Source organism: Pogoniulus pusillus, chromosome Z, assembly GCF_015220805.1.
Source record: "Pogoniulus pusillus isolate bPogPus1 chromosome Z, bPogPus1.pri, whole genome shotgun sequence".
Taxonomy (NCBI): Eukaryota; Metazoa; Chordata; class Aves; order Piciformes; family Lybiidae; genus Pogoniulus; species Pogoniulus pusillus.
Window position 1 is genome coordinate 64,912,505 of NC_087309.1, and position 22,630 is coordinate 64,935,134.

The 22,630-nt window shown below is 43.1% G+C and overlaps 1 protein-coding gene across 1 annotated transcript; it reads right to left on the reverse strand.

Annotated features, from left to right (window-relative positions):
• Positions 1 to 247: 247 nt before the first annotated feature.
• SAXO1 (stabilizer of axonemal microtubules 1) lies at positions 248 to 13,738 on the reverse strand. Its single transcript, XM_064140509.1, has 3 exons — positions 13,701 to 13,738; positions 5,662 to 5,867; positions 248 to 1,228 (listed from the first exon to the last, which is right to left on the reverse strand). The coding sequence occupies exons 1-3, from the start codon at positions 13,733 to 13,735 to the stop codon at positions 276 to 278; spliced, it is 1,194 nt and encodes a 397-aa protein (XP_063996579.1). The 5' UTR covers positions 13,736 to 13,738; the 3' UTR covers positions 248 to 275.
• Between the last annotated feature and the right edge of the window lie 8,892 nt (positions 13,739 to 22,630).

A 22,630-nucleotide genomic window follows, 5' to 3' on the forward strand; every position in this document is an offset into this window, starting at 1 on the left:
GCAGATGATAGCTCTCTCAAAAAGAGGGAGTTAGATTAGGAAAAAGAACAAGAGAGAAACAAGGATAAATATGTCACTGGAATTTATGTTTTTGATTTGTACAAATGATACTGAAAAGCCAATATCTGATAATTAAGTTTATTTTAAGAGTTCCCCAAAATTAAATCACTGGTTGGTTTGAAAGAAGATCACAATCAAAAGCTGTCATTTGTAGCTCAATGAGGCCCTGCTCTTTGAATCCCTTTTCAAGAAGGCTGTACCCACTCTTTTTTGCTTCAGTGTTCACCTTGCAGACACTTACTCTTCGAAGCAGGGAGATAGACTTTGTGACCATTGGCATCAACTCCCTCAAAGACATAACCAGGTGGGTCTTTGTAAGTTGCCAAGCATCTAACAATGCCTTTTGGTGTGTAGGTGGTAGCATAGACTGTTTTAGCGTCTAGTGGAGGGTGATGCTTTGTGTCTGAGCAGACAGGTTTACAGCTCCTCATAACTGTGAGAGGATGAGGCACATAGTCAGTCTGAAAGGTAGTCACACAATCCATTGGCTGTGTTGGGAAAGTCAGCTCTGGAGCATGAATAATAGGGTTTAGTTTCTTGCATAGCAAAGGTTTATAGTCTTCCTTCATTACAGAAGAGCTATTGAATGGCTCAGTACTTTTTTTAACCTGAGCCAAAGATTTGCACATCTTGGCTGGCTTGCCATTTGAGTACTTGTAATGTAGCTGAGTAGTGGTGTGAAGGTCCATTTTCTCCAGAGGAGGAAGATACACATCAGGGCTTTTGGTAAACACGGGAGGCTGTGGCCAGGCCTGGTATTTTTCTTGAAATTCAGTTGTAGAGGAAAAGGGAAGATCATGAAGAATCTTTGGCTGGTCTGGTTTTGCAAGCTTGGCTGGCTGACCAGCCAGCCCTTTGTAAGACGCTTTGTGGGTAGTGAGTCCATCTAATGGGACCTCACTGGCCTTGTATTTTTCATTTTCATGGACATAACGTTTCTCCAGAGGATGTGGCACATAATTCACCCTATAATTAGTTATATTCTCAAAGGGAGCCTTGCTTTTCTGAACCATAATCAGAGGTTTGCAACTTTGAGTGGCAACTGGTCCCCTGTAGAGATAGTCATCCTGGACAACAGTGCGGTAGTCATTCTTTTCTTTTGATGGGTGAAACTCATCGTTTGGTCTGATCGGCTCAGGCTTCAGTCCATTCCATAGCACATAGTCATCTGAAACATAAGAAGAGTCCTATCTAAGTGCTCAGCTACGTTTTAGGCATATAATGGACTATGTTCTGATTGTTACATTTTCTATTACAATAGAACCACCTGAAAGGTGGTTGTGGCCAGGAGGAGGTTGCTCTCTTCTCTCAGGTGGCCAGCACCAGAACAAGAGGACACAGCCTCCAGCTACACCAGGGGAGATTTAGGCTGGAGGTGAGGAGAAAGTTCTTCACTGAGGGAGTCATTGGACACTGGAATGGGCTGCCTGGGGAGGTGGTGGAGTCGCCGTCCCTGGAGCTGTTCAAGGCAGGATTGGACGTGGCACTTGGTGCCATGGTCTAGCCTTGAGCTCTGTGGTAAAGGGTTGGACTTGATGATCTGTGAGGTCTCTTCCAACCTTGGTGATACTGTGATACTGTGATACTGTGAAAATGTCTTTTGACCTATTAACGATATGCAAGCCATACTAAAAGAGCTGCTGTATAACACAATGCACTGTAGGGTTTTAACCCCTGAAAGTTCTTAGTATCTATGCAGAAAGTGGAATAAGAGTAGTCCTGTATCCATCTCTATCTACAGTGAAATACAATGTGGAAAGATTAAAACGCATTCACAGTCTTGCATGGAGATTTTCTGCAGGTAACCAAGTGCTGTCCTCATACCCAGTCAACCAAAAGTCCTGAAAATGAAGTATCATGGCACTGACTTCAACCTCTTTAATATACCTTCTGGGAGCTGTGTTGCTGCTGGCACAGGCAAGAGTATGCCTGTGTGTGCAGAAGACTGTTCCATTACCGTTTATTCCCACCATGCATCTGAGACGAGAACCACATAAATGCCATTTCACTCTAAGGACCAAGCTACAGTGCTACCCTTTCTCTTGGCACCTTCTCATTTAGGGATGACCCTAGCTTCACATATGTAATGCTGCCCACTGTTTGCTAAATTTTGCAGCTCATGCAGATGTCACTAAGCTGTCCTATGTGTCATTTCCTCAGCTCTTATCTCTGTTCTCTGTGGTACTGCTGCTGTCAGTACAAGCGGGCATCAAGAAGCAGCTTGTAATTGTCTCAAAATCTTCTTTACTATAAAAACTACACTGGAATTTGCAGATCTGCCTGCATCAATCTGAAGCACTGAACCATATCTCAGAGATGGTCCATATTCCAGAAACCTTGCTATAAAAATTCATGACTAAGAAAGTGTTTTAGGCAGCATTTTAGAGGCATTCATACTTTCCTTCCTTGGCAGGGTGCCAAGGGAAAAATGAAGCATTGACACTTAAAAAGATTCGCAGTCAGACACAATAGAAATTTATTGCAGAACTGCCTAGCTCTCCAAATTGTACTGCAGCCATAAGATCATATTTTTTTCCCTTCCTAGTAATCTTGTGCAACTTCAATTTTTCCTAGAAAGCATTATGGTTACTGGTAGAAGTTGAAATTTAATAGTCTTGGAGCTAACCCAAGGAGGTTGTTGTTGTTGTTGTTGTTGTTGTTGTTATTATTATTATTATTAAAAATTTCCCTCTTTTCAAACCACATGGAGAGTCTTGAGGAAAATAAGCTTCCAGCTGACTCTGCACAGTAAGCAAGTCTAAATGTCAAAGTACTAGAAGGCAAATGATACAATCATTTATCAGGACGTGTGAATTCTACAATTTACTTTTGAATGGCAGTGGCTACTGTACTACACAAACAACATGACACAAAGGATGCGTTCACTGCAACATGAAGCTGGCCCAAAAAAAACCAACCTTTTGTCAAATTACTTGTCACTTTAAAGTCCTTCCAATTCATACTAATTTGTGCCACTCTGGCACAAGAGAGGAAACAGCAGCCACAGCGCCATGCTGCTCACAGTGAGCACCCTGGCCCTTGGGTACAGATCACAGTATCACCAAGGTTGGAAGAGACCTCATAGATCATCAAGTCCAACTCTTTACCACAGAGCTCAAGGCTAGACCATGGCATCAAGTGCCACGTTCAATCTTGCCTTGAACAGCTCCAGGGACAACAACTCCACCACCTCTCCAGGCAGCCCATTCCAGTGTCCAATGACTCCCTCAGTGAAGAACTTTCTCCTCACTTTTAGCCTAAATTTCCCCTGGTGTAGCTGGAGGCTGTGTCCTCTCGTTCTGGTGCTGGCCACCTGAGAGAAGAGAGCAACCTCCTCCTGGCCACAACCACCCTTCAGGTAGTTGCAGACCACACACATAACGTTGAGTCAATCTGTACTTTCCACATGTACCAATCTTAAACTAAGTTAGCTGTGCACGCCTCTTCCAAGTAAGCATATAAGTCACTGTAACACGGAAATAAAGGGGAGAATTATTATCTAACCATATTGGTGGCCCAAAAGTCGTTCCTTCCAGGGTGCAATGCTGGCAGTTATGTACCTTCAGGTGGATACAACTACTTGCATAGCTTGGAGGAGGTGAGAATTTTGAAACCTTGAATTGTAAAGTCAGCTGATACTGATTGTGATATGCAATAGCATCATTTTAAACCTGCAGTGTTGTTTGGGATATGGTGTGTTTAGAGCAAGGGAGCATGACAATACAGTAGGAAAAGTAATTTAACACAAATGCATTATGAATTATGACAATTAATGTTTTAAAATATAATACTTGAGTAGTGATCACTAAAACCTAACTGCTTATAAAAATAACAACATGTAAACTTCTATGTTTTCATAGACTAACTCAGTATGCAACTTAATCTTTGAGGGTGTTTAGATCAAGATTTCCATTTGCAGCATTTTGGAAAACATTGCAAAATATAAACAAATGTGGCTGTGACACAACTTACAGAGCTCCGAAGCAATAGCTAAGGTGCTGACCTAAATAGTGATAAAGAACATGATGTACATCTGGTTCAAATACAGAGAAAGTAAGATCCTCTTTTTTAATGGCTTTGTTGAAGCTATTCCAATGAATACCCTCTGGTGACTCTGCCTACATAAAACGAAGTGTTCAGAATATGAACATCGGCCATAATATTCATGACTCAAGTAATTCTAGACAGACAGCGTTGCCCATGTGCTTCATGTAAAAACTCCAGTTTATGCTCTTGCAAACATGCAGCTGCACTAAAGCCTCCTTTGGAGCTGTTTCATCTGGGTAGTATTTACACTGCATTTCCCATACCTTTTTCTTTCTTTACTTCCTTTACGATTTTGAGCTTTTAGAAAAAAAAAGTTGTTTCTCTACATTGGAACAAAAGTCAATGCCAGCACCAATCATAAGCTTTTTTATGTGCACATCATTTTTTTTTTTTTAACATTAAAATTATTTTAAGAAATAGACAAATGCTAACTACATGCTTTGCATTGTTACCTGGCTCAAAAGTGTGCAGAGGGCAGGCAAAGTCCTCTGGTTTTCTACTTATGATTAACTACTGAAATTAACAAGTTGCTGTGACTGTGTAACTGATATTTTTCTCCTGATGCACACAGAAGAAAATTCCTACTGATGGAGAGGAAGGAACAAAATCCCCCTCACCAAAGACAAACCACCTGCACCAAGTCACTGCTGCTGAGAAATGAGAATGTATTTGGATGTACAGTTCACCTCTTTTATGAGTAAAAGTTTTGAGAGCTTTGGAAGCTTGCATAGAATTTTTGTATGTCTGTAATTCCCATATACATCTCTTGTACATCTATAGATTAACTCTGCAGTACACACAAAAAGTGTCTTATGCTTCATGATTTAGCAAATTCTCCATATTTTAGATGCATCTCATCCATTGTGTCTGTGGACCACCCCTGCAGTGGGTTCAGTATACATTAAAGATGACACTGTTGGACTCACTTGCAGGAATTCACAGTCCTGCTTCTGCTTATGACACCTGTTGACCTGTCAGACATGCAAGGGTGGTGGTTTAAGAGAGATTCCAATGGGAAAATTCACGATTCAGAGAGACTCCATTAATGTGAGGCTATATTTCCAACAACTTCACTGACCTCATCACTGTTTATAAATATATAAAGGGTGAGTACCAGGAGGATGGAGCCAGGCTCTTCTCGGTAATGCCTGATGACAGAACAAGGGGCAATGGGTGGGAAATGAGGCATAGGAGGTTTCATGCAAACATGAAGAGGATTTTTTTCACTGTGAGGGTGACAGAACATTGGAACAGGCTACCCAGGGTGATTGTGGAGTCTCCCTCTCTGAAGATATTTAAAATCTACCTGGATGTGTTCCTTTGTGATCTGGTATAGGTGATCCTGCTCTGCAGGGGAGTTGGACTAGATGATCTTTCAAGGTCCTGTCCAGCCCCTAACATTCTGTGATTCTGTGAACTTGTGTTTGTGTGGTTCCTACACCCCTTGCTGGCATACACAGACAGAAGGAATATCAGCTACATACAGTTTTGATCTGTCTCCTTCAAAAAATGTGCCACTGGTGAAGTCCTGAAAGAAGCTGTAAGGACACATACCTTTGTAAGTGGTTCTCGTATTCATTTTGTCACTGGGAATGTGTCTTTTCACAGAGGGGCGGCATGGTGGAAGTACTTCAGAGACAGGATAGCAGTTATAATCTTGTTTATAAGTGGAGGTCAAATCCATGCATTCATCAGTCTTGACATACTTTTCAAGTGGTTTAGGCTGCCGTGGTAACACTTCATGAGCTATGTAATCCTTCCTGTGAAGAATAATTTCATTATGGGAATTTATTTTTTTTTAATCATTAAAGGAAAAAATATGTTCCTTTTTTAGACATGAAAATAAGCTACTACTTCACCTTATCTCCACTGCTTAAAGGAGTCTGGATAGGGTACAATTGGTTAACGAAACACATAAGACTTTCACATTTGGAAACCTGGACTCTGATAAAGGAACTGAAGCATCTCTTGATAGACTCTTGATAGAGATTGACTCAAGCAGGCCCTGTGTGTTCCACCCAGTGTGCTCAATGACTTTACACAAAGCTAGTTCTGCTTTACAGTGGAGTTAGTCTAGAAGACATAACTTTTTTAAAAGCCTATCAGGATATCTAGCATGCATGGAAAACAAATGAGATAGGCAACAGTATCCTTCCCAGTCAAGACAATGTATAACCTGCTGTTCAGCCTAAGATAGGGAGAAAGCAACAAAATTGTTGCACAGCAAAATAATAGCTGACAAGAGAAACATCAGCATGATCAGACAGTCAGATTTGCAGATATTGCTGTAAAAGAGCTATTTTAAGATGTGTAGTGGGCGCTTCAAACTCCCTTCCCTCTCCTCCATCAGTGGAGGTTTGAATGGGGGAAGAAGACAGAAAACTGCTTTACCCCACCCCTGTGAGCCTGAATGGAGAACAGCAGAATTTGCCCTTTCCCCACAGCTGTACTGACTCATGGGAAAGCCACACTAGAAACCGGGATTGTGACTGGCTGAATTCTTTGCACTCAGTATATATTGGCACTGGACACATTGTCTAGGAAAGACTAACTAGAGTGAGGAGAAAGCACACACAGCTCCACGTGCTCTCACGTCATTCCACAGCTCTAGCACAAGCCCTGCAAGTCTGCAAGTCAGGCAAGTCCATTAGATCAATTTGAGAGAGCTGCCTACAGTGCCTGGTCCTGGCTTCTCCTCGGACCAGCCATATCCTGGCTTCCTGATCACTACCCCTCAAGCTGGAAGCTGACCCTGCCTCTGCCATTAACTGCCACTGTTCTCAGGAACATGCCAGCAGTATGGCTTTTCCCTGTGCTGCTAAGGCAGAGCCACTCTACAAGATCTGCCTCATGGAGGCTGTGTCTATAGGCACTTTGACTTTGGTGAGTTTTACTTGCATTGGACTTAACGCTTCATGGATTATAAGTTGCAGTTCCAAGGCTGCTGTGAAGGAAATCCAGGGAGCAGCTCCAAAATCCTACTCCACTCTTTGAGTAAATCAGCCTTTCCCTAGGCTCTCTGCTCTGCCTCTTGATTTTCTAAGTGGGGTAGAGCTGTCTTGTGGCTTAGCCTTTTCCAAATTATTAAAATTGCCCATAAGCATCCTTGTGGAAATTCCCTGCCAAGTTAGAACCTGTACTGATGACGAAGAAAAGGCTGAGGTCCTGAATGCCTTCTTCACCTCAGTTTTCAACAGCAAGGAGGGAGGAGTTCAGGGCAAGTGGCCTCTTGAACTGGGGGATGGGGTCGGGGAGTGGTGTGTTCCCCTGGAAATTCATGAGGAATTAGTTCAGGACCTGCTGAGCCACCTGGACACCCACAAGTCCATGGGACCAGATGGGATCCATCCCAGGGTGCTGAGAGAGCTGGCAGCTGAGCTGGCCAAGCTACTCTCCATCATTTTCCAGCAGTCCTGGCTCACCAGAGAGGTCCCAGGAGACTGGAAAATGGCCAACATGGTCCCCATCCACAAGAAGAGTCAGATGGAGGAACCTGGGAACTACAGACCTGTCAGCCTGACCTCAGTGCCAGGGAAACTGATGGAGCAGGTTATCTTGCGGGTGATAAGAGCGCACCTGAGGGATGGCCAAGGGCTCAGGTGCAGCCAGCATGGGTTTAGGAAGGGCAGATCCTGCCTTTCTAACCTGATCTCCTTCTATGATCAGGTGACCCGCTTGGTGGATGTGGGGAGGCCTGTGGATGTGGTCTATCTGGACTTCAGCAAAGCCTTTGACACTGTCCCCCACAGCAAACTGCTGGCTAAGCTGTCAGCCCATGGCTTGGATGGCAACACTTTGTGCTGAGTTAGGAACTGGCTGGAAGGCCGAGCACAGAGAGTGGTGGTGAATGGTGCCACATCCAGCTGGCGGCTGTCACTAGTGGTGTCCCTCAGGGATCCGTGCTGGGCCCCATCCTCTTTAACATCTTCATAGATGATCTGGATGAGGGCATCGAGTCAGTCATCAGCAAGTTTGCAGATGACACCAAGCTGGGGGCAGATGTGGCTGGGTTGGAGGGCAGAAGGGCTCTGCAGTGGGACCTTGACCGCCTGCACAGATGGGCAGAGTCCAATGGGATGGGGTTCAATAGCTCCAAGTGCAGGGTGCTGCACTTTGGCCACAACAACCCCATGCAGAGATACAGGCTGGGGTCGGAGTGGCTGGAGAGCAGCCAGACAGAGAGGGATCTGGGGGTGCTGATTGATACCCACCTGAACATGAGCCAGCAGTGTGCCCAGGTGGCCAAGAGAGCCAGTGGCATCCTGGCCTGCATCAGGAATGGTGTGGTCAGCAGGAGCAGGGAGGTCATTCTGCCCCTGTACTCTGCACTGGTTAGACCACACCTTGAGTCCTGTGTTCAGTTCTGGGCCCCCCAGTTTAGGAGGGACATTGAGATGCTTGAGCGTGGCCAGAGAAGGGCGACGAGGCTGGTGAGAGGCCTCGAGCAGAAGCCCTCTGAGGAGAGGCTGAGGGAGCTGGGATTGTTTAGCCTGGAGAGGAGGAGGCTCAGGGGTGACCTCACTGCTGTCTACAACTACCTGAGGGGTGGTTGTGGCCAGGAGGAGGTTGCTCTCTTCTCTCAGGTGGCCAGCGCCAGAACGAGAGGACACAGCCTCAAGCTACACTGGGAGAAATTTAGGCTGGAGGTGAGGAGAAAGTTCTTCACTGAGAGAGTCATTGGACAGTGGAATGGGCTGCCCGGGGAGGTGGTGGAGTCGCCGTCTCTGGGGCTATTCAAGGCAGGATTGGACGTGGCACTTGGTGCCATGGTCTAGCCTTGAGCTCTGTGGTAAAGGGTTGGACTTGATGATCTGTGAGGTCTCTTCCAACCCTGATAATACTGTGATACTGTGATAAAATTTAACTAGTTTTTATATATAGTTTTAGGGTTGGGCTTTCAGGAAAATAAAAATAATTATATTTTAATAATTCCTGCCTCATCAAATTAATTCCCAACCAAATCAGGAGTAATGTTACTGTTCTAGAGTACTCCAAATTCCTTTCTTCTCTCCCCTCCAACCCCACAGGTTTGAATGGGGAGAAGGAGGCACGAAAACTGCTTCTCCCCCCACACCCTGCAGGCTTGAAGGGGGAACAGCAAAAGGTGCCTTTTCTGCACGTGTGATGGCCCATGTGGAAGCCCATGCTGGAATCGGCCTGGTGGCTGGCTGGGTTTTCATGCCCAGGATAAAATGGTAAATGGACACTTTGTGTAGAAAAGCTTAAATAGAGCAAGGGAGAAGGCAAGATGTTCCCACCTTGAGGTTCCCACTTTGAAAGAGCTCTCGCCTTGACAGAGTGCCTGACAGGATAGGTTCCTGCTGTGACAGAATTCCCATTTTGGGCCATCCCCGTTTTTATTTTTGGATGGCTCCTACCTTTTTGTGCAGCTTTCAGTTTTACCCTGTCCCTCCTTTTGGATGGTTTCCCCCACTTTTGACCAATCTGTGCAATCTTGCAGGCCTGGCAAGCCCTGGAGTCCTTTGAGAGTTCCCCCAGTGGCACCCAGACCAGCCACTCTTGGACCATATCAGCAGCCAACTTCCTGGCTGCTATTCTGAGCTAGGAAGACTCTAATAGTTTGGCTCTCCCTTGCCACTGCTGAGGCAGCATCATTCCACGACCATCCAACTAGTGGAAGAAGTGCTTGAGACATTTCTGAGTTTGGCGGCTCTGCCACTTGCCTTGGACTTCTGCTGCGTGGATCTATACTATTGGATATTGCCTGCAGTGTCAGAAGGCTGCTCCTGCTGAGGAATCCAGCAACGGACCACTGTCAAATACCTATCTCACCTCTGTGGGTAAAACCCATTGTTCCCTTAATTCTCAGCTCAGCCTGACTGATAGTGGGGTAAAGCTGTGTTTATAGCTTAGCCTTTTCCATTTCCTGACTTCCTAAATCTCTAAATTTGTCTATAACATCTTTTTGAATAGATTTCTGATCAAACTGAGTCTGTAAATAAACCTAAACTAGTTTCGTATATAGCTTGGGGGCAGGGTCTTCAGGAAAATAAAATAATTCCATTTTTATAATTCCTGGCCTGGCTACATTAATTCCTTGCCTCCACAACAGTTACTTAGTCCAAACAAAACCTTACAGAAACAATTTGGAGGAGAAAATAATATCACCATCTGACATTCACTAACCTGAACCTATTTCTCAGCTCAGTTCCTTTCTTACAGGGTAGAGTCTGCTGCCTGTCATGAATTAAGTCATAAAATCATAGAATCATAGATTCAACCAGGTTGGAAGAGACCTCCAAGATCATCCAGTCCAACCTATCCCCCAGCCCTATCAGTCTCTAACAGAGCACTTTACCTCTAGTGTGCTACATCACTGGCAGCCAGCTGACAGAAGTGGTCAGTACAGCACCTATTCTAACATTAATAATACATTTTGTGTCTGAACTGATACCAGATAGGCAAGAGTCTGAACCTCTGCATACACTATATTAGTTATGTGTTTTAGCAAAAAAACAAGTTTCTCTGAAGCCTGCATAGAGCAGAAAGGAAGATAAGTCATATTGCAAATGATTAGGTACAGGGGTAAAAACAGAAATGCAGAAGTGAGAACAAAAATCTAAGCTTCAAGAGGTACTTATGTAAAGATCAAACACATAGCTCCTTGGCATACTTGTCAGTAATGTAGGACAGCATATTTTAAAGAGGAGCCAAGAAAAAACAAGCAGGAATATAACATGCACCATGCAGAATCCTCAGCAGCAAGGAGGGCTCAGTAAGAGAGAGAGTACACTTCACGAGTCCACATTTGAAGTGGCTAAGCCTGCATCAGAGTCAAATAACAGGTGGGCAGTTCTGCACCAGTATAATCAAGGATTTTCTGGCAGTGGGAGTACCTTTTTGTACTCTGCCCATTGCTGTACAACAGAATCTGCAGTAGAGATTGATCTGCTGATGAATTAGAGGCAACCTGCATCCAATACGGTGTGAAAAATGGTACTGCAGGCAGCTCCCAGACTTTATCAAGGGGTCTTGACTCCTTGACTCAGTGAATTGTTATTAGAGAATACTTGTCACATCTCAGGGTTTGCTGGTCTCGCAGTTTTTGCAGTTATTCTCATACACTACATTAATTTATTCTTTCTGAGGTTAGCCACAGAGAACCAAATCTATCAGCAGCCCTCAACCAGGTGATGCCTTTTTTGCACTAGGCCTTGGTACTTTCATACTATGTGTCTTTTTCTACCAGTGTTGCCCATAGGATGGCAAGACTTGTAATCCAGTGGCTAACTGCTCAGGTCCTACATTTTCTCCTCTTTTTAGTTTAGTTCTGTGTTTTTAGTAGAGTGCATAGTCTCAAGAAGCAAATATAAAGAGTTTCTGTGTTTCTTCTTCCTAGTCTGTTTCTCAGAAGTTGTGCTAGGCTCCAGGCGTATCAGTTACTGTGGGAATCACTGGCCTTGAGTGAGGAGAGTTTTGCTAATTAAACAGAAATGTTGTAAGGACTTCTTGACAGTCTTCAACTGGTGGCTGCCCCTGCTTATATGCTTTAAGAAGACACCAATGACCCAAGGTTTTAGTTACAGGCAGACACACAAAAAAATCTAGCTGCTTTGGCTCATTGTGAAGATGGAAGGCTTATAGAGAAGTGAAGTCTGCTCTTTGAAACAGTCTGATCCCTTCAGCTATTGCTGAAAACTCCTCCACAGACAGAAGTATCCAATATGTGATTAGGTTGGGCATTTCCAGCTACATCAGTGTGCTAGTTAGAAGCAAGCTGGAATGTTTTGGTAAAAGAACTAGATAACGGGCAGTGAAATGAAAACAATTGATGTCAACTTCTCTCACAGTCTCGCTGAGAACTCTGGGAAGAAGTAAACTTTCTCCATTTTGTTTTTCCCTCTTGCCTTTGCCTTCAGACCTAGTCACATCTCATTAACCTTGCTCCTACTAACCTTGCTCCCTAACCTCTTGGCCGCACCTCTCTTCTTCCTGAGAACTGGGGTAAGGTTGAGAGGGTCGGGGGAGGTGTTGGGGTGGTTTGAAAGCCCCTCCTGGGGACTCAGGTTTCTGGGAGGGGAGTTGTGCTTTTGTATTGTTTATCTTTTGTATATTTCTGTATATAATTGTATATAACTGTATATATTGTAAATAGCTGCTTGTAAATTCTGCTAGCTGTAAATAAATTGCTTCATCTATATTCCCAGGGTCCGTCTGAGTTAGCTGGGGCAAATTCAAAAGTGTGGGGGGGTGGGTAAGAGCCCAAACCATCACAATCAGACACTGACACTACACCAGACACTGACAACTTCTAAACCGGAATCAATAGGGGAAGGAGTTGATAGAGCTTCCATAACAGGTTGAGGACAAGTGGATGATGCTAATGGTTAAGGTTTTATCACAGTATCACAGTATCATCACGGTTGGAAGAGACCTCATAGATCATCAAGTCCAACCCTTTACCACACAGCTCAAGGCTAGACCATGGCACCAAGTGCCACGTCCAATCCTGCCTTGAACAGCTCCAGGGACGGCGACTCCACCACCTCCCCGGGCAGCCCATTCCAGTGCCCAATGACTCTCTCAGTGAAGAACTTTCTCCTCACCTCCAGCCTAAATCTCCCCTGGCGCAGCCTGAGGCTGTGTCCTCTTGTTCTGGTGCTGGCCACCTGAGAGAAGAGAGCAACCTCCTCCTGGCCACAACCACCCCTCAGGTAGTTGTAGACAGCAGTGAGGTCACCCCTGAGCCTCCTCTTCTCCAGGCTAAACAATCCCAGCTCCCTCAGCCTCTCCTCATAGGGCTTCTGCTCGAGGCCTCTCACCAGCCTCGTCGCCCTCCTCTGGACTTGGCATGTCCTGCAGCTCTAATTTGGTTGCGCAAAAGGCAAAATCAAGACTGTGTCTGATGACAAAGTAAACATCACAATCTTTGTTTGAGGAAAGGAAAGCTCTTAGATTTGTATTGAAGGATCAGATTCCCCTTTTTGCATGCTTTCCCTGTACACAAGCACTTGGCAGGCATAACACTACTATCAGCAGAGAAGAGATTCAGTAGTTATTTTCACCAGGCAAATGGGTACAGTGCAAGTCTGAGATTTTCTGAACACCACATTAATCAACTATATATCTGAGAAGCAGAAATAGCCCAGCAGTTGAAGTGGCTGCCTTTCTAATTATCAAGGTCTATCACATTCACATCTCCTTGAAAATTTTTCACAAAGACAAGTACAAAGTGTCACACAAAACACATAACAAAATATAAAAACTCCTCTGATGTCACCCACACTTTCCCAGACAACACTTTTCTTGATTTTACAGACACTTTCCCAAAACAGAAGCTGAGAAAGTCAAGACCATTACTGTGCTTCTATGGCCCATGTATTCTCTGATTAGGTCACATCTCAATCTACAGGAAGGGCAAGAAAAATAGTTACACACCTCCAGTTCAACAACTGGCCAAACAAACCTTTATCCCTCCTTCCTAGAACCCTCATGAGCTGCTGTTGAACTGCAGTGCTGTTCTTTGCTGACCATCCTGGTGAAAAATCTAATCTCTTTTGTTTGCATTATCCATCTTTCATACACACACATACATCAAGTCACAGTCCTCACTCTCTTACTGTTTTTCATACTTTGTAGTTGAGACACCTTCCATAGGTATCTGCATGGTTGTGTGTGCTCTCTCTGGCTTAAATGAGTCTCTGGGAGCAGTGACAGGATAAAGGGGGTATTTCTCCATGTACTCTGACAGCATGCATGGCTTGTCACTCTTCTCATAAGGCCTGCTGGGCAGAGGAAGACAACGATGACATCTGTAAGGGAAAAAGCAGCATAGGAGTTAGTGAATCACAAATAGCTGATTATTAATACATTGTATGAGCCAGCTGCAGATTTCAGCTACATAATAATGGATAACCAAGCATTGCAATGTCTGATACAGCCTTGATTATTTAAAGTGCAAAATCATAATCTGCACAAAGGTTATTTCTTTCTACTGCTATAACCTGAAGTCAAAAAAGTCCATGAAGCTAACAAAAACAGGCAGTTCACCAGAAGCAAGTTCACCATGAAGTTGCAAGTTAATCTGAGATACAGCCAAGTATATCATATTGTGCTGGAACAGAAACTTGAGTTAATGTCCCTTTTGTTCCATTTCTCCTAAACTCATTATCTTATTTTGCCCATTTGTAGAACTTGCCTGTGTAGACAAGTGAGCAAAAGGATTTGGGAGTCTCTATTCACCCACAGCTGGGCAGCGTTGCTCTGCCCATCTCTTTCTGAGAGCAATTCAGTTTGGATATTGCAAGACCTCTCTTCACAGCATGAACCAACACAAGGACAATAAGGTTAGTAAGTTTTTCTGAGAGAGCCCCCTCTTTAAAGTGCCATGATACAACATCCATCACGGGTGACTTCCTTCTTTCCACACTGGAACCAGGCAAGAAAAAGTTTCTCAAGACTCATCCAGTCGCTTGAGTTGCCACTCTCAGATTTCTTCCCAGAGACATAACAGCTTATGTCCCCTCTGGTTTGAGTCAGACTGTATGTCATCAATCCGAAGGTTGCTGATTTAGGATTCCAGGAACCAGGCTGCAGGAATTAAAAAGAGAGGAGGAAGCCTCTAATTTTGGGTCTCATGCATTATTCCTGCTAAGGTCAGAGTGTTCCCTGCTGGCTGCACATTTTCCAGTGCTACGAGATGAACTACTCATTTGCTCATTTGAAAGGGGTTCTGTACTTTACAAAGTCCCCATTGATTTACACATTGAACACTTTAGAATCAGTAGATAAGTGATTACCTAAGTTTATACAGATAACCTCTCATCTGTGTTCAAGAGTACACCTTCATACACAGGATCATTTTTCAGACTAGCACCAAAAGGAAGAAAGACCCAGAGGGCTCAAATAAATTCTTTTTTCACAAGCCAGTTTCTCACTTGGATTGTAAATCCTCCTTTGAAATCATGAATCATTTTTGCCTTAGAGAAGTTGTGAGTTTGGACCCAAAGGGAGTCTTTAGAGAGTCAGACAGACCATTCCTGACAGTTAAAATATTAGAAGAACACACTCCAGGCTAGGAAAAAAAATATTCTCACTCTCTTAGAAACCTTGTAAAATTCCATATTTCATGTAACTGGAGGACAGACAAACAGGAAAATGAACATGCCCACTCTCACTGGTGTGTGTCACCTTGCTGGAATGGATTTTGTTGTAAAAATTTCATGGACACCTTCTGGCCACACTTGTGGTCTTCCAGAATTTCTAAGAATTATTCTTCATTCTCAAAGAGAAAATTACTTGCTTGTTCTTTCTGCTTCAAATCTGCTGGTTTCACATCACCCTTGGGTGCACTTTCATCCCCCTACTCTCTTGAAGTCTGTGACGCAGCACACTAGTCTCTAGATTAGCTTTGGAATGTGTTGATGAGGTCCTAATGCTAGCTTTTTGTGGTAAAATGGCACTGAGACTGGAGCATGGAAATGCTGTGCCACTTAGTTCATTATAGCCCTGCATATAATACAGGCACATGTCCATAGTAGCATTTTGCAAATAAGGAGCGTCTGATCAGGAGCAGATTAATGACACTTCACTTCTCTGCTCTACCAGGCAGACTCTCTGCTGCAGACATGTTATTCCACATCACAATCAATGTTTAAGAAGCAGAGTTCTGCATCAGTCCAGTAGCACTGTTGGCATTAGGGAAGTTGAGGGGTCCTGTGGGTCAGCAAGACAAGGGTGGATAATGCAGGCACCCCTCCAAAGACCACCCAAGGACCAGATAGGGAATGAGCACTTGTAGAACCTGCCATCCTTCTCTTTCACTGATGGTCAAGTGAAAGCCGGGGGACTCCTCAACAACCTAGGATTGGAAGAGGTCGTGATCTCCTGCAGAGAGCAGCAGTCTCAAGTTGCTAAGCTCCTTGCCTTAGAAACAAGTTAAGTCTTCAGCATAATCTGGCAACACAGGTGTCTGTCGGCCTCAAGATTTCACCCGCTCCTCTAGCGCAAAGTTCTGCTTTCCTTGTTGAACTTCAGAGCACACAATAACAACAGAATGAGGTATTTCAGAGTTAGAAGACAAAACTGAATGTTTTGTCTTCTAATATTTTGCACTGAATTGCCAAGTATGCACACAGATTTTACAGTAATGTTCACTGTATTACAGACTATGAGCAAAAATTATCATCATTCAACACCATTATGTGATTCTGTGAAAGCCTTGCTTCTGCATCCAGATACTCCTGAAAATAATTTTCACTAGAGGCTGCTCTAACTAACAGCAGAACTCTTAACAGCAAGAAATGGAACAGTGGTAGATTTTAAGCTTTGTTACACTTTACTATTTCTCCCAGCACAATAAATATTTATTTGGTACTGAAGAGTCATTCCTATGTGACTGCAGCAAGCTGACACACTAATGTCAGAGCTGGACAGTTGAAATTACTCTTCAAACGTTTCAATATTGCAATTGTCAAGCTGTACTCTATTTTCTAAAAACTCGATTTTGACATTTGTTATGCTTGTCTGATAACATGTTGGGGGATTTTGGTTAATTCTACTTTCACTTTCATTTGGGTAAATTACACTTTACTTGATTGAGGTCTATCAAGTTAGCCCAGCCAATATTAGTAAAACACATAATAACAAGGAAACACATAGGTTTGGTTTTTTTATACTAAGAATTGTAGACTCTTTGACAGTAAAAAGAATGTAGGTCCCTTGCCTTCAAAGGATTTACTCTGCCCTGGTGAGGTCACATCTGGAATATTGTGTCCAGTTCTGCATCACTCAGTTCAAGGACAGGGAACTGCTTGAGAGCGTCCATCACAGAGCCACAAAGATAACTAAGGACGTGGAAAGAGGAAAGGCTGAGGAAGCTGGGCCTCTTTTAACTTTGGAGAAGAAGTGACCTCATTAATGTTTGTAAATATGTGAAGGCTGTCAAGAGGGTAAAGCCAGGATCTCCTCAGTGATGTCCAATGACAGGACAAGGGACAATGTGTGCAAGCTAGAGCATGAGGAAGCTTTTTTCACTATGAGGATGATAAAACACTGGAACAGGCTGCCCACAGAGTTTGTCAAGTCTCAGGATTAACTGATTTTTTTTTCAATGCTTGTGATTGATAATAAGAAATTATCATAGTGGCCTTAAAATGCAGGTGGAATAGTAACAAAGTTGTGCTGTTAAAATCCTAATTTATCACAGTTGAGTAGCTTACTGCTAATAATGACTGTCCATAGAAGTCATGGATGCTGTGGTGCTACTGCTTGAGAAAAATATGATGCTCAGGAATGGCTGAACTGTGATTTTGGAGAATTTCATTTTCCTTGACAAAAACACCTGTCCTCAGACCATCACTCATGGAAAAAAACCCAGCATTTTGATTATATGTTGTACTTCTTGAACTATGTTTAATTTCTATAAATGGTCAGATCAAGTCAGTATCATAAAAATTTCTAGTTTAGATGAAATGATGATGCTGTCTAAAGAAAGACAGGGCTGTAAAAACATGCCAACAAATTGGAGCAGCCTTTAATAGCAGGAACTCTTTGCCAAGAGTCAGACTGAAAAGAGAACAACTGAAGATGATTCCTTATTTGTGCCAATCTCATCTCTTTCAAGCAAAGAATATGCAATCAGTGGCCCAGCTACCTGACTGAGTTAAAAAAGGATGGATGACAGAAGGGAAGAAGAGCATCCATGTACAAAACATAAAAGTATATTATATATAAATATTGATATGTTAACCATATGAGAAAAAATAAAACACATTGTGAAGAGAGGCATTTGGAAAGTGCAAGGTTCTGCAGTCAGATGATGAATAGTTTTGAAACAAAAGGTAAAAGCACAATAAAAGCAAGAGATCCTCTGAGAGAAGTTTGAAATCCTTGTGATCCTACCAATATAAAAAGTATTCAACTGAAGTCTTTGGATAATTAACTCTATTTGCTAAACAGCTCAGAAGCTTTTTTAATTTATGTCATATCAGAGCTCTGAATCCTGGACACCAGACTTAGCTGTCTGCCTACAGGTATCCACTAAATGCTAGAACAGATGGATAAATAATCACTTCAAAATAATTAAAAGATACAGTGGAGAAAGAGAGGTTTGACACATTTGTATGCACATGTTTTTCACTGTGATTTTGGGCAAAAGAGTAACAAAACCAGAAAAATATATTCGCAGGTGTATTGTGCTCGTCAGTGCCAAAAGAATGAAATACACAAATGCACAATCTTCCAAACTTATCCTCTTTATAAAGTCACCAATAGGAGTCCAGGGCAGATGAACAGAGGATGGTACCCTGGAAGTGAACAAAACCCTAGGATTCACTATTTCAAGTCATTGTACACCTTTCAAAAACTGCAAAGAGTCATCATGGTCATCCTTATAATGACCAGCTGCACTCTGAGCAAGCCTCTGCATTAGTCTCATTATACACTTCATAGCCACTCTTGCCCTTAACTCACAACTTTTTTCTTTCTTTTCACATGTGCAACAAAGAAAACAAAGCATTTGATATAATTTTCCTACTAATCTCAAACAAGTGAGAACTGTACTGCTTCTTCTTACTGTTATTAACATGATTTTTAAGTACTAGGAATACAGCTCAGAGATCTTTCGTGACTTATCTGCACTTCAGTACCTGAAAATTCACAAGAGGATATCTGCAGAAATAAGTACCATCTTCCTACTTCTTTCATACATGTGCTCTTTGAAATAATGTGAGCAAAGGCTAGTACTGACTCATTTGAAACACGAAGTATAGCAAGTAGAAAGGAAGTCTTATAGATTCCAGACATCATTAACCCAAAAAATAACTGTGCAAACGTGTGTGGTGGAGGGGCCGTAGGCCCAAAAACAGAGGCCTCCCTATGCCTCTACATGCCTGCACATGTTTTTCTGCCAGGACCCACGGTAGTAAACAGGTTGTGTAACACACACACACCCAGTTCGTGTATCCCTGGGGTCCACCCAGGTGATCTCCATATTTGGGAGGGTCCAGGCAAACAGCTCCTGCCCATTAAGGTAAAGTTTGGCTTACTGCCAACCTGATTGGTCACTCTGGATGGCCAAAGGGCCATGAATCTCAGCCCACAGTCTACAAAGAGGGGTGCAAAGGAGCACCGTGTGTTCAGACTCAAGTTCAGACTCAGCTGTTCAGACTCGACTCTGGTCAGATCTGCTCAGATTCATCTCTCTGACCCTGCCTGCTGCGCAGCTCAGCTCTCTGATCCACATTGCAGCGTCCTGCTGCCCTGACTTATTTGCAAAGGCCCAGACACAGGGTCTGGCCCTCACTTGCATGCTCACTGAGGCTCAGACCTCTTACTTTGATTTCAATTCGCAGTTAACCTGTCTGCATACCTTAGAAGCAGAGCACATTCAAGCCTGCATACCTTAGAAGCAGAGCACATTCAAGCCTGCACCTGATACATATATGGGGAGCCGATAGCCCCTAAGCCTAGAGCCAGCTGAGTATACCGGCCAGCTATCTTGCTTTATCTATGGAGCTCAGACTCCCAGCTTTGCCTGGTAAGAGAACCAGGATGGCAGATCTTTTGGATTGTCTGCCAACACACATACACACACAGCCTGCTAGCTGTGAAAAACCATGCCAGAAACTGCACGGACATCCTCCTCCTGTTCCTGGAATCCTGCCAGCTGATCATCCCTGGACTCACCCTATCCAGAAGCAACAGCATCGAGGCAGAGACCATCTCACGCCAGGAGAACAAAAGGTCAGAGAAACCTGTTTACCCCAGAGACTGGGAAGATTTATCATCCCCCCTCAAGCCGGGAGGATTTACCTAGTTTCCCTCTCAAACTGGGAAGATTCCAGCCCCACAGAGTCCGGACACTGGGCACAGGCTGTGACACAACCCCAGGAGGGTGATTAATAATTAAGAGCAACACTTCTAAGTAAGATTCAATTCTTTTGTAATATAAGTTATCTCTGCCTTAGAGCAGTTTTCAGCCCCTGCTGGGCAAGCAGCATAGCTCCTAAGTAGCATTAAGCCAAAGGGAAACCTCTTTCTCTGCAAATAGTTGATATTTCCAGTTATTGACCAAATCCCTGTATATATCATATCCTATTTTTTTTTCATAAATATGCACAAAAGAACTAATCAGTGGTTGGGGGTGGGAAGAATTTGTAAATATTAGTTTTAATAAATACATTTTTATATAAAATTAATACCACCTCAAATTAATTTCTCACCTCCCCCAAATAAGGGAGGCATAGAGAAACCCCCTCCGCAATAACGTGCAGACTGAGTACCTTCTTTATGTTGTCAGACTTCATTCATCCTAGCCAAATGCAGCAAACAATGGAGAAACTAGTGCCAAAACTCAATTTCAGGGATTCTCAGAGCAGTCACAGAAAGAATACACACTGAACATCTGTGGCTGCATTACTTTTGATAGGTTGGACTGGATGATCATGGAGGCATCTTCCAACCTGGTTGATTCTATGATTCTATGGCCTAAGACATTAGCAAAAAAAAAGGTCAAAATGGTCCAAGAGCTTTAGTAAATTATTTGTGGAAAGAGAATCCTTTGAAATTGGAATATAATTTTAGCTGGACACAGACATCTACAAGCAGGGACAGTATACTTGCATGATAATGGGTTTACCTTTCCCAAAATTAATACAACAATTTATCTGTGCCCTCCAACAAAAAACAAAAGTTTTGTACCCCTCTCTTTCCCTGAGGAGAGAGCAATGAAAGCATAATTAAAATAGTCATGAAGAATGCTGTATTCTTGCTGCAAGCCTGAGAGGTGTTAGGTTTCAGAACATTAACACACTGCAATCATACTTTACACAACTATTTATGAAGGATTTTGTGACTTGAAAATGCAAGACCTAGTGAGGTCTCTCCTTGTGCATGCACACCTGTTGCACCTAATCAGAAATTTCATTTACATCTTCACTTGTATAGCGCTATCATATGTTAAGTAGAAGTGCCTACTTGATTTGCCTGAGACAAGACAGAAAGCTGGAAAGATATTTCTGGTAATTAAAAAATGAAGAGATTTACACATCAGTGTTAGAATCACTGAACCATAGAATTATTTTGGTTGGAAAAGACCTCTAAGATCATCAAGACCAGCCATCAACCTAACATCATCACAACCATTAAACTATGTCCTGAGAAGTGCCATGTCCACAGATTTCTTGAACATTTCCAGGGACAGTGACTCCACCACCTCTCTGGGCAGCCTGTACTAATGCCTGACCACTCTCTCCATAAAGAAATGTTTACTAATGTCCAATCTAAACCTCCTCTGGCACAGTTCAGGCCATTTCCTCTTGTCCTATCGCTTTAGTATCAAGTGATACTTGATACTAAAGGAGGGACCAACCTCCACCTCACTACAACCTCTTTTCAGATAGAGGTAGAGAGTAAAGAGGTCTCCCCTCAACCTCCTCCAGATTAATTCCAGTTCTCTCAGCCATTCCTTGTAAGACTTGTCTTCTACCCTTCTACTAGCTTGGAAGCTTGACTGTCTCTGATCACACTCCAGCAACCCAGTGTCCTTCTTGCAGTGAGGGCCTCAAAACTTAACACAGTGTTCAATGTGCAGCCTCAGCAATGCCAAGTTGAGGAGCATGATCACTTCCCTACTCCTGCTGGCGTCACTATTCCTTATACAGTCCAAAACACTGTTGGGCTTCTTGGCCACCAGAGCATACTGCTGACTCATATTCAGAAGGCCGTCAACCAGCACTCTCACATCCTTTTCTGCCAGGCAACATTCCAGCCCCTCTGTCTGAAGCCTGTAGTGTTGAATGTGGTCATTGTAACTCAAATAACATGGCACTTGGCATTGTTAAACCTCATACAACTTACCTCAGTCCATCCATTCAGCCTGTCTAGATCTCATTGCAGAGACTTCCTACCCTCAAGCACATCAACACTCCCACCCAATTTAGTGTCATCTGTAAACTTACTGAAGATGTACTTGATTCCCTAAAGTATTAAAGAGAAAAGGCCTCAGTACTGAGCCCTGGGAAACATGTCTGAGTGAACTCATTTCATTCTGGCCGCAGATAAAAAACAAAGACAGGCACTCATTCCCCTGCACTACTCATTCCTTGTTTGTTTAAAAGTCAAGGATAGAGCAATGCTATGCCAAAAAAAATGAAAGATGGGCATCCTTATGAAGGATCTGATGAATCAAAGTTTATTCTACCTTAGTACTTCACAAATATGTGAGATTTTAAATTGAATGTTCTTTTGCAAATATAAAGCAAATGAAAATTTGTCAATCCAAGTCCCCAGGTTTTGAACTCCCCTGGATTTTCACTTCAAATACAGATGCTCATGTTTGACCTCTGTGTATTAGGAATCTGAGGGAAAATCTGGTCTCTCTAAGTATCACACATTTAAGAAATTTTAGATTTAATTCAGATGTTGATGGTGTCACTTCTAAATAGAAAAATCAGTTAGAATTTTGCTAATTGCAGCTATTCCAGATAATAATTTGCTGTATATAGAGTCACAGAAGCAAGCAGGTTGGAAGAGACCTCCAAGACCATCCAGTCCAACCTAT

Bases quoted from the DNA above. Each gene is read 5' to 3' on its own strand.
- SAXO1 (XM_064140509.1), bottom strand. From the start codon at position 13,735: ATGCAGATACCTATGGAAGGTGTCTCAACTACAAA. The intron at 5,868-13,700 runs GTATGAAAAACA...TATTCTTCACAG, and splicing joins GAAGGTGTCTCAACTACAAA to GAAGGATTACATAGCTCATG. The intron at 1,229-5,661 runs GTATGTGTCCTT...CTTATGTTTCAG, and splicing joins TACGAGAACCACTTACAAAG to ATGACTATGTGCTATGGAAT.